Here is a 13,019-nt window from a genome sequence, read left to right on the forward strand (position 1 = left end):
CTGGAACCATTCAGCCCCTATTCCTGTTGTACTAGCATAAAGGCAGGAGATGTTCACCATCATCACTAACCTCAACACAGAGATGAGAAAGAAGAATATTCTTTTGGCACAAAGGTATGAAAAGATGAACTTTAACTTTTCTCTCCCCGGTGGTATTCCCGCAGTCTGGCAGACAAATGAAGTGTGACCTCTTAGTCTGCTATCGATGGAGCCAGGAGGCCACTGTGACTACAGAGACCTCTTTAGTACATTTCCTGCATGTGTCCTCTTGACTACAAAGCTAACATTTATTATTTCCTAACATGTAATCTCAAACGGTTCTAGCTAATTAAACGCCCTGTGTAACTTTGACAGAATAAATTGTCAGGTTAAGACGAGGGGCTGCAGCTCGTATCCCGTCTGCCTCACTCAGTGGTGGTGAAATGAATGACAGTGGCGACATTGATTGAAGAAGCTGTAATAATTTGGGGTCATACAAGAAGAAGACAATACACAAAGCAAGCTGATTAAAATAAAGACAAAAACAGTCATGATAGGAAAGCTTAAACACGGTGACATCCATCAACATTTCACTTTGAGGTTGTACTCCTGCATTTTCTGTCCAGGAACAACAGAATTTGACATGTATTTTACACACAAACACTATGTAATTTTGGTGGTAAGGAAGGATTTTACACACAGGTAGCTAGTACAGTGATCTGACAAACCTTTCTAGGTCTTTCTTAGATATACATTCTTTACTTTTTCACTATATATTTAATGGTAGCAGATTTATTGTCTTCATGTTGAGAGGACTGTAGCTGGGATTATAAAAATACCAAGGTCCAAGTTATGAAATATTACAGACATTAGAAAGAATGTGAAAAATAAAGTTTCTCACGGTATGTCCACAAACCACATATGCCTACATATGATTTTGTTTGGGTATCTATGATCATTTTTATAAATAAACTGAACTTTTGGCTGTGTGAATTCATCACATTTGAAATATTGTTTGACACGTATATGAATGTATTATGTAAAAACAGTATTGCAGATGTGATGTTAATTGTGAAATTTATGTTTTCACAGGTCCTAAATCTGAAAATCACATGAGCCAATTTGTAATTTTCTTTCACATGTGAAATGGTGTTTAACATTAAAATAAATTGATTGACTTTAATTATTTGATTCAAATATGAAACATGTTTTACATAAATTGTGAAGCGATTTTTAAGCATACAATATCATGTCTACAAATACTGGATCCAGCCTATAAACTCATATACATGTTTTTATTATACAATGAAGCTCCCCCAACATTGCGACAGTCCTCAAATTCCTTCTTTTTAGTAAATCAAATCACTGACTTGCACACAGTAATTCTGCGTAATTTAAGCTCGTGGGATCATGTAGAGTTTAAACAGCGGTGGCCCTAGAATCAAACCGTGGGGAACTCCACATCATTTTTGTTCGCTCAAATATGTAGTCATTGAAACATTACCATTAGGAACCAATAGAATTGTAGAAGTTTTACAGTCTGTCGATATGATCATCTATAGCAAGCAGAGCAGCAGCAGTTTTCAGCCCCATGTTATTCAATAATTGACCCTTTAAACCCCAAAAGATACTAGAATTGATAGTGGAAGTAGGCCTGGAAGAAAGTCCTAGCTCCAGTCAACCCCCTGGCAACCAAAGATGCAAGAGGAAATATAGTAAGATTATTAAAGAAAGAGCAGAGGGGACAACAGTGGTTGAACGGACACTTAGAAAAACACAAGAGACACCCACGACACCCAAACAAGCAAGCATGGAGATGGATTTGTTGAAAATCAAGAAGGAAAAGGAAATCACAGGGGAACTTGACTCAGGCCTGAACCTCAAAAAAAAAAAATATTTTAATACCTGACCTTTGCCCAGGTAAAACCAATCTTTGAGACCCTACATCCAGCTAAACCTGGTACAGTCAAGCAGTATGTTGTAGCAACTGTAACTTCCACAGGTATGAAAGAACACTTCATTGAACACTGAAACTCATTCATTACTAAAGAGACAAAAAGACATAGACGTAGATTTGGAAAGGAAGAGACCAGGACTGATGGCAGCAAGCAAAGCGGCGGGGAGGGGTGAAACCTGATTGTAGTGAGACACCCCTCCCTTGAGAATGGCTGGGACATACCGCACAGTCAGATACTGGGGGGGCATCTGGAAACGGCTTGCACCGAGGTTTGGTGAGGAGGCTGCCCTGATGGAGAGATGACATGAGGTGGGACTAGGCAGACACACAGACACACAGACAGATGGATGGAAAGGAAGACTGAAGAGATACTACAAGAATAAATAAGAACATGGATTTTCAAACCTTTTCCATGGTACAAAAATGCAATGAGACAAACAATACATACACACATTATAGCTGTGGACCTCCATTAGATAAAACTGTTGCCCAGAGGTCAATAAAGGAAAAGCATGTCTCTTGTAGATTGGACCATTTCATTGAAAGTCTGGAAGAGGTTGCACTATTTATTGACTAGTTGACTACTAAAACCACTAGTCAGTGCTGTGGCTACAGTGTTTACAGTAGTTCATGTGTAAAACAGCAATGCAGTATATACAGTATTTACATACTTTCTGCAACATCATTAAAAGGCAAGGTTGATAATGTTGAAAAACTAGCAAAATTTGAAAGTAGCATCTCCTCGGGGGTCTATCTAGCCCCTCCCCTTGCCCTTGGGGCTCTGCCCACACACAGACGTGCACGAGCACTGCTGCCTCGCTGCTTCAGAGCGGAGCAAAGACCGCAATTTGACTTCATGTCTCATTCAGCGGTAAGCAAACACAGAATATTATCATCCAGAATGTATAAAACAGACATGACTACTGTTAGCAATGTGGCGACAACGCACACTGAGCTCAGGCTAGTTCATGGGAGGGGTGGAGTAGGCACAGCGGGGCAAGGGGGCATTTCATTGGTTCTCTCCAAGCAGACCGCAAGGCAGTGACTGGTGAGCGTTTTTAAGGGATTACAGCAGCTACAGATGACAGATCTTTTTCGCACCTTTTTCAAGTTATTTATAGCTGTCAGGGTGTGAAGCCCATTTCAAACAAAATATAAAAAAAGTGTTTATTGGAAAAATTTACCAGCCCTGCCTTTAAGTTGTCGTGCCATGGCAATCCCATGTTCCTTCTTTGTTATTTACTAGTGCATTTTCACATTATTTTGCTTCCATTTTGTTCAGCCTTGCTTTCTTTAGAGTAAGTTATAGATACAGCTACTAAATACTAACTCCTGTATCTGGTTTATTATAAATGGATTTTACTGTGAAGGCAGGGGTAGGTTTTATTGTGAAACAACCAAAGGATACAAGGTACAAAGTTTCCTTGACTCATCCCTCTGTAAACCTGTGTACCTTAATGAAGGAACCATCATACGACATGCACTCACCATTGTTTGACACCAAGGTTTAGCAAAATAGATTTTGCTGTGTTAGTTTGCTGACTTTATCACTCTTCTCTTCTAAACTTGTGCTATAGGCCTTTTTCCGAGCAGACATTCTGACTAGTCATAGTAGGAAAAGCACAGGTGTTACCAATAACATTAACAGTGCTTCTGTTCTATTCAAGTGTCCCAGTAGGCCATGACAGTGTGACAGCATGAACAATACCAGGACCCTGAAACTGAGGCAGCTAAATGGAATTCAGCAATCATTCATTTTATCATTCACATGTGTTCTTTTTCTAATGTGAAATGTCAAAATGTCTTCTGTGAGAAAGGCCACTCTAGTGTGTTTTCAGCCTAGTGTATTTTTATTGATGCTGTCATTTCATTGTAAATCATATTCTAAACAGTCTTTTCTCATCTATTAATTATTTAATTAGTAACCCCTAATTAGTGAACTAGTCCATATTGTTTCGCATGTAACACAAGAGCCTTTATAGCATGTGTAGTGTCCTGTGGGTCGCTAAGGCGAGTTGGTTTCAACTGGGCCTAAACATTTATTTAGGCCCAGTTTAATGAATTTCGAGCCTTTCTTCAGACTATTTCAGAACATCCTCAGCAGACACAACAGTTGTAACAGATGCATCCTTTCATCCTTTCTCACACCCTGCTGTGCCTCCTCCCGCTGTGCATAAAGGCACCGTCACGCTGACAGTCAGTCATTCTCTTACATCACTTTGTAGACATTCTGACAACAAATCCAGAGGGAAACAATTGTCACGACATCTTTCAAAACATCCTTCTCTGCCTTTATTGACACAACAAAGTGCACTCTGAAAATGGATCAGTCACAAGTGCGGGAGAATGGAAACGGTTTGTGATGTTACCTAAGATAGTACCAGGATTTAAGCAGGAAATTAAGACATGGGGTGTTGGCAGATGGGATTAGAGTTACATCTGAAAGGCCTGAAATGAAAAAAAAAAATAAAAAAATGCAAACCTCTGATTATGTGTAGACCACACAATCACAGCTTTCCGCATAGAACTCACAGTAGAGTTGTACTTCCTTTAACTTATTTATTGAAAGTCGCAGAAAGCTTGATTTAGTATCATGTTTCTTCCATCGAGAAAATGGTGGAAATAATAAAACCAGTTTATTTTCACTTTTAGCTCAAGTTGCTCACAAAATTCTTGAAAGTGTTACACGAAGTTGTGCAGCAAAGTTATTTCCTGTGCATCCTTCCAAAATAGGTGCTTCTAGAAGCTTGGTGACGTAGTGACTACTTGTACGGCTAAAAGGTGAACTACTGGAGACATTTATACATTAGTAAGTTTTGTTTGTACATACTGTATGTTTTATGTACATATTGTATGTACAGTAACTTCTGTCAGCCACAATCCAAGCTAGTCAGATCAGTTGATAACAGGACAATATGTTAACACATTTTATTCCAGAGAGATATTTGTCCCATCAAGTTCTGTCTCATAACAGTCCTAAATCCAAGCCTGTTCTGTGGGGCAGTTATACTCCAGCAAAGGAGGGTTAAATAAAAGTGGATGGTGCAACTCAGCTAATAAGCTACAACAACTTCTTCTGTTTTGGACTCTGCAGCTCTCCATTTCCTCAAAGGTCAGCTATATCAGACAGTTTGCTACTTGCTAACGGCAATTTTCTGAAGATTTACTTCCAATGCAAGTGAATTCCATCGTCGAAGGTAGTGTGAAAAAATAGCCAAATATACACGTTTCCCCTGTAATAGTTTACACTAATTGGCCTAATGACTCAGAGGAGACGCCCTGGTGATTTCCCCTGTGACGAAACACTGCCAAACTGTTTTAAAACCCAGCATCTGAAACGGTTAGTAAAGATAATATGATTCAAGGAAAGAAACACCATATGGGCAAATTAATAGCAATTGATGCCATTTCTAAGAGCTGATGGCCAAATATAAATAAGACCCATTTAACACCTATTCAGTTACAAATGCACAATGTTGAGCTTCCTGTACCTTTAATACACTTCACTTTACCTTCTCAGCCAACATTGGATCGGAGAACCCAATGAAGTCTAACCACTGACATAGTGTGAATAACACCCTGGATAGTGAAAGTACTGAATCAAAGTTAGTTTCATTCCAGATGAAGAATCACTCTGGAAGATCATCAGGATTTCATCTTCACAGGTGGTTATGTTCTGAAAGGGTCTGAACCGAAAACAAAGAAATGCCTCCAGTGTCTACAATGTCCAGAAACAAATTTGATGTGCTTCCAAATGAATGCCTATAATATTTAACTTACAGTTCCTAGAGCTTGATTTATTGCACTGCGTCAATTTAAAAAAACAAAACAACTACATCATAGTCACGATAATGGAAACAACTTTATGGCTTTAATAAATTAGTTGACAAAGTTGTACTGTAAAGCAATGTTCCTTTGTGCTGTAAAGCAAATGAGCAAATACTAGTACTAATACTGCAAAACTAGTTTGGCTTACTGGATGTACAGTGCAGGTATAAAGCCATCCAGACATCCAGTGCATCTCTCACGCTCCTCCCCTTCCACAATCTATTTTGCAAGGCCCCCCTCGCTGCATCCGGGGCTTAATAATAATTAATTATAATAATTATACTGTTTATTGATCCCCAGTGGGGAAATTACAATTTACACTCTGTTAGAAATCACTACACACAGGCCTGAAATACACACAGACATGCTCAGGACCTATTCATGCACAAATGGAGAGATGTCAGAGTGAGTGGGCTGCCAGTGCTCTGAGCAGTTGGGGGGTACAGTGCCTTGCTCAAGAGCACCTGGCACTGCCCAGGAGGTCTCTCCAGCTACCAATCCACACTCTGTACTTTGGTCCGTACTGGGACTTGAACCAGCAACCCGCCGGTTCCCAACCCAAGTCCCTACGGACTGAGCTACTGCCACCCAAGACGATTGTGATTGGTTGAAGAAATACAAACAAGCCAGAGTGTTTCTCCCCTATCCCAGAATGTTACTCTGTGAAGCCAGACCATATTTTAGCATTGACACAGCGCTGTGGAGATAGGTCTGGTAATGCCAGACTACTGCCAAACGTACGAATAAGGTGTCACGCAAAGTTAAAAGGAATGCCGAGGCCAGCAGATGCTGCCAGGATTGTAATAGCTTTTTTTTTTTTCTTTAAGTTCCTACTTAGCTGCTATTTCGAGACTCCTGCGGTAGGTCGTATCAGCTGTCGCTAATTAACATTAATTCCGCGAGTAACTTGATGGCACGCCGAAATGAAACTCGGCTGTTGTCGGGTTTGTTTGCTCTCTACCCAATATTTTTTTATGCATAAGATATGGTCATTGTGTGATTACAATAGGGCCCCAAATGAGTTTCTATGAGCATAAACCTCTGCTTTGGATGAACAGACAGAGCAAAGAGCACCAGCTGCACAAACTTCATCAACAGATAACCCTGCCTGATCTGTGATCTCAGCAGTGACCATCTGGCACCAAAGATGTAGACAGAAAGGAATCCCACAGCAATGATATCATAGCAACAAAAACGGAGACAAAATTACACAAAACTACAGCAACGACCACGTAGCAGCAAACTTATTCTCAAACATTCTCGCACCATGGAGCCCCATGCAAAAACACATTCCACCCAAGACTGACATTTATTGCGAGTTTATTCCGTTATCCCTATATTTGGAGAATTTAGGTGTCTTTTAGTGCCAAACTTTAGAAATATCTACACTTTACATGAGAAGATCAAGTGGAGAATGTCATTAGAGTAGTCATTTTTAATTGTAATAATATCTATCAAATAAAAACAGTGAAAATAATGTTTCCGATCCCAAAAAAGACCTCTGAACCATCCAAACTTTCAATCTTACTGACACCTGGGACCCCCCCTCCAAGACCCTGGAAGCAGAACCAGCAGCCCTGTCACCTTCTTAAGAACCTCAGAACCCAATTCAGGACCCTCAAACTTCCCCCAGAAGTCCCAGGACCCTACTGTAAAACCACTGGTATACGAAAAGATCAGTACACCCGCCCCCCCTCACATGTGAAACTGAGACACTGAAATCATTTGGGATTCCGTTTTCTGTTACTCTTGCTCTCTCTTTCATGCTTTCAATCCCTACAAAACCCCAACAGAAGAAAAAGGCACAGCTTAGTTTTGTGTGTCCACACAGCAGTGCAAATTTCTGCCAATCATTTACCTGGGAGTTGACCGTCTGGCCCATGGGAATGCGGGAACACTCCAGTGCATACTGCTTCACACAGAAGTAACAGCCCTGGCAGAAAGAGAATGAACACACCTGATTATTTAATGCAAAGATTGTTATTAATGTGTGGCTTAAAAGCTGATGGAGCCACCCGTGAATGATGAGAATGGCACACTGAATACTGGGGTACGTTACTGTTCATCAGGGCAGCTGCGGCTTTCAGAGAGACAGGATGATTTTTGAAGACTTTTAAAATGGCCTTCAATGCAAATTCTGACTAATTTAGCCACGCAAGTCCATCCACACAAGCACAACATTACATCTCAGTGGGTTTATTACCCACTGAACCACAGTAGCTACTCAAAGTAGTAACGAAAAACAAAACAAAACCCCAGACCCCAGGAATTTGTTTGCCTGGAAATAATATGGCTGGGAAAGCAGACAACGCATACGGGGTCAAACTTACTGTACGTTGACAGCATGGAAATGTAATCACAAATTTATATCTTTTGGTAAAAGTAAACCTTTTGCCTTATTTCACTTGTCTTGTCTCAGCTCGAGAAACCAGTTATATTATGTCTTGTATGGCTCTGCAGGAGCTGTGTCAAGTCTGAGAACATTTAATCAGTGATTATGTAAGCTTGGGTTTGGGAAGTACAAACTGTTAACAGAAAGGCGGTGCAATATAATAAAAAATAATAATAAAAACATTTATGGTCCCCAGAGGACAAATCCTAATGACTTTTGACTTCCACTGCTTTACACTCATTTCAGTGCAACATGAAAATCCTAAACTAAAAGAGACTTGAAACATGCCTGAAGTTCGTTATCCATCACGGTGACATTTGATGTTACACGGTGCAACCATTCTTTACGCCCCTGACCATTTTAAAAGGATACATGAAGTCTGTGAAATTTTATTTTTCATACTGCAATGTCCTACGCTGATACTCATTGTAAAAAATCTTTGGTATGCTCCAGAAAATTGTTGCCATTATACTTAAACATACATGAATTGTACCAAATGTGCTAAAACGCTAAAACATTAAAAGGGGCGAACATATTTTTACCTTTGTGATGTTAGCAAGTATAGTATAGTTAGTGAGCATAGTGATTTGGAGTGGTCCTAATCTCACCTGAAAAGCCAGTTCCATCAACACGATGCCCCCTGGCAGCGCCCTCTGGAGGTGATACGCCGTGGTGCCAGAGGCTGTCGTCTGCAAAGACCATTTAAAAAAAAAAAAAAAAATCTTACAATCACAGTTTGTCTTATGCAGGTGCTTGAAGGCAGATACAGGTGGTTTCTAAGCCCTGTTGCTGATATTTTGTGCTGCCATTTAATTTCTTTATACAGTAATTAAACCCATGACCAATTTTGAGAGTATGGGTAATGTTAAAATAATACTTTTAGAATATTATCTTTTACTTCACCGGGCCTCTCTGCTGTCCGCACTGTCTGTGTCTGTGTCTGTGTCTGTGTGTGTGTGTGTGTGTGTGTGTGTGTGTGTGTGTGTGTGTGTGTGTCGCAAACAGAGGCTGCATGCACGACCACGGCTTACAGCAAATTTGTATTTTCTGCTCTTCGCCAAATACCGATAAAAGAAGTCACCGGTCATCCCTATTTGTGAGTTGTCAAAGTTGTGTGCCAAAAAAGGACAAGGAACCTCTGATCCAAGCCACCTCTCAATGATGTAAGTAGCAATGAAAAGGTTACCACTACCTGACAGAAAAATGCACCGATTTTCCTGAACGCCCAGCAGGTATTTGAGCACTGCACTCTTTCCTCATTATTACAACACCACACACATTCTGTCCCTATTAATATTGTCTTCGGAAGCATACAGTGCTGCTCATGAGTTTAGGAACCCATGCTAAAGTTGACTAAAAAGAGGAATACAAAAATCATCTATTGGAAATTGATCTTAATGCCTTAATTAAAAAAATTAGAAAAAATCCAACCTTTAGGACACCAATTTTCTTTGTGAATGAATAATGTATCGTAAATAAATAAATAAATGTTCTTCCTTAAAATACATGTGTTATGTACATGTACATGTGTACATATGTTAAATTCCCATAGAGGCAGGCAGATTTTTATTTTTAAAGGCCAGTTATTTCATGGATCCAGGATACTATGCATCCTGATAAAGTTCCCTTGGCCTTTGGAATTAAAATAGCCCCCCCACATCATCACATAACCTTCACCATACCTAGAGATTGGCATGGGGTACTTTCCATTCAATCCTCTCTCAATGCAAATCAAACCAGCTATTAGGCTAACTGAAATAAAACCATGCAAATCTCTAGGTATGGTGAAGGGTATGTGATGATGTGGGGCTATTTTAATTCCAAAGGCCAAGGGAACTTTATCAGGATGCATAGTATCCTGGATCCATGAAAAAACTAAATAAAAATCTGCCTTCTGGTTTAAATTTTTTTTAATTAAGGCATTAAGATCAATTTCCAAAAGATGTTTTTTTTTATTCCTCTTTTTAGTCAACTTTAGCATGGGTTCTGGAAAAAATCCAGAGAAATATGAAAATATATACCGCGAACAGCAATGTACCAGTTTCTAATGCTCTATCTATAACTATACAAGTCTAGTATACCTATTAAAACAAGTCTTCACTTGATCTCCACTGCGCAGCTTTGGGCTTTGACTCAGTTCCTATGGTGACTGTTATGGTCTGCCTCACCACAATTGTGTCAGCACTTTATTCGGAGCCAGTGCCTGATTTAAAAAAGATGGAGATATGCTTCATGGTTGTCAGATTTGGTATTTGGTGATATTCCCACTGTGGACTGGGTTTAGGTTTAAGGTTGTGCGTGTAGTAACAGTGTTTAACTTAAAGATCCCTTCCACTCAGAAATGTGTTTTTCTTATGTTTATGTCTCCTAAAATTTCTGATCTTATATACATTCATACAGTCAGTCTGGGTCTGACTGCGGAGCATCTTGTCTGAACAGCGTGTGCGCCCAAGGAGAGCGGGCAGTTTTGGGTGCTGTCCGCCCCCTGTCTGAACCCAGCACGAGGCTCAAACATGTATGGCTGAGTCCAATGTTTTTTAGCCATCTTGATGCACTCTTTGTTTTTGCGCACACATTTGAAATTATAGGGGCCATCGTTACAATAACAATCTGGCTCAATACCCAAGATTGTGTGTGTGTGTGTGTGTGTGTGTGTGTGTGTGTCTGTGTTTGGGGAATAAGATTGGTGAACACTAACCTTAGGGCTGTCCTCGCTCTTCTGCTTTACATAAGAAAAAGACATCCTGCCTTCCGATGACATAGAGCTCAGCATGGCAGCACGAGCCCGGGCAATGCTGCAAGAGATGGGGGAATTAAGACATAATTCAGAGAGAGTCACACGGTCGGAGCCTAGAAAGTGACAGGCAGGACAGGCATCTGCTCTGCTCCCATCAGCCATGGGGCAGCAGTGCTGGGAGGTCAGAGGTCAGACAACAATAAAAAGACATATGATGACTAATGGCTGCTCACAATGGAGGAAGAGAAAAGACTAAGAGAACAATAGAGAGGCCGACATGTTTAACTTTCACACAATAAATTAGCAGCCACATAAGGAAAAACACTTTGCGATACTGTGCAACACATTTACTAATGGAATGATCAGGTAGTTGATATATTTCAAAACAGCAAACCAAAAGCTTGGGCTGTAAAAACAGTGTAATACTTCCATGTACTTTAATCTACTGCCATCAGGATTTGATATGCATGGTGTGTGCTCTTTTGTGGAGTATTGAGAGATGGTTTGACACGCATCTGAGCCCACATTGATTGACAGTGCTCCACAGGAGCATGGAATTACTTTAAACATAAGAGGTTAAGAAAACATTAAAATTGAGTTTCAAAGACAATACGGGCAAAACGTGATAACAAACTAATAAATAGTTAAAGATTAGAAAGAAATTGTTTGAAGGGAAAGCCTGCAATTTTTTGCAGAAACAGACCTGCGAGCTGGAGACTGAGGTCGGACCTGGACAAGAATGAAGCCCATGCTCTGCAGGTACTGGACATACTGCTGGAGGAAGTTGCTAGAAATCTCAAGCAGCCAGGGTTCTTCCTTCAGCCGGCTGGGCAGCATGTCAGCTGAGTCAGTGCTGTAGCTGCGGTCCCGACCGGACGCTGTGGAGTCGCTGGAGCGATGCCGTTTCTGGCACAGAGAACAGTAGACATCTTTTTTAAAAAGTATTTTATCACTGGAAAGAGGGTCTTTTCATAAAACTGGACTGTGTATGCAGTAAAATGGCACCAAAATTCTTTTAAATTGGTGCTACACTGCCAGGGAAAACAGAAACAGGGAATGTGGTACCTGTGGTATCGCTCAAAAGGTAAAAAACGTACAACTACCAGAATGCACTGCGCCACACCTGACAGAGTTTTTTTTTAGCCTACGTTTTCGCAATACAGGAAACAGTAGCCACTGCCAAACGGTGCACTGAAATATGTTTCAGAAAACATTTGAGGTGAGAAGTAGGTAAGTAACAGTAACAGAGTCTTGGTTTATATTTGATCAACACTGTCTAGTTTTACAGTTTAATGAGTTTTAGAAAGAGAGAGAGAGTGGCGTCTCTCTCTCTCGGTCTGCTCCTATACTCTTTGTGTCCAAATGCAGAAGTACAATCTATAGTTGGAGCAACAGCAACAGCCCTCAAAGCCAGCGAAGGGTCTTTCAAAGGATTTGAGCTGGGAGATGAGCACAGAGATCTGGGTGCTGGCAAGATGGAGGGAAGTTTACCATGGTTCATTTACCATACCTGCAAACTCAGAAGGGCTGAAAAGGTGACACATTCCCCCCCCCTACACACACACACACACACACACACACACACACACACACACACACACACACATACAGTGCCTTGCGAAAGTATTCGGCCCCCTTGAACGTTTCGACCTTTTGCCACATTTCAGGCCTCAAACATAAAGATATAAAACTGTAATTTTTTGTGAAGAATCAACAACAAGTGGGTCCCAATTATGAAGTGGAACGAAATTCATTGGCTATTTCAAACTTTTTTAACAAATAAAAACAATGTAAGAGCGGCCGTGCAAAATTATTCAGCCCCTTTACTTTCAGTGCAGCAAACTCTCTCCAGAAGTTCAGTGAGGATCTCTGAATGATCCAATGTTGACCTAAATGACTAATGATGATAAATAGAATCCAGCTGTGTGTAATCAAGTCTCCGATAAATGCACCTGCTCTGTGATAGTCTCAGAGGTCCTGTAAAGCGCAGAGAGCATCATGAAGAACAAGGAACACACCAGGCAGGTCCGAGATACTGTTGTGGAGAAGTTTAAAGCCGGATTTGGATACAAAAAGATTTCCCAAGCTTTAAACATCCCAAGGAGCACTGGCAAGCGCAAATAATA

At 40.5% G+C, this 13,019-nt stretch overlaps 1 protein-coding gene across 5 annotated transcripts in view; it reads right to left on the reverse strand.

Annotated features, from left to right (window-relative positions):
* szt2 (SZT2 subunit of KICSTOR complex) overlaps positions 1-13,019 on the reverse strand; it is a 165,818-nt gene that overhangs the window by 16,166 nt on the left and 136,633 nt on the right. For 4 of the 5 annotated variants that reach the window (XM_039812482.1, XM_039812483.1, XM_039812481.1 and 1 more), the window contains 5 exons: positions 11,597-11,799; positions 10,855-10,951; positions 8,765-8,845; positions 7,623-7,697; positions 2,159-2,224 (listed from right to left, as the gene is read on the reverse strand). In XM_039812482.1, the coding sequence (XP_039668416.1) occupies positions 2,159-2,224; positions 7,623-7,697; positions 8,765-8,845; positions 10,855-10,951; positions 11,597-11,799 (522 nt within the window). The remainder of the gene's footprint in view (positions 1-2,158; positions 2,225-7,622; positions 7,698-8,764; positions 8,846-10,854; positions 10,952-11,596; positions 11,800-13,019) is intronic. The other variant, XM_039812484.1, reaches the window with a different exon arrangement.

Source organism: Perca fluviatilis, chromosome 9, assembly GCF_010015445.1.
Source record: "Perca fluviatilis chromosome 9, GENO_Pfluv_1.0, whole genome shotgun sequence".
NCBI lineage: Eukaryota > Metazoa > Chordata > Actinopteri > Perciformes > Percidae > Perca > Perca fluviatilis.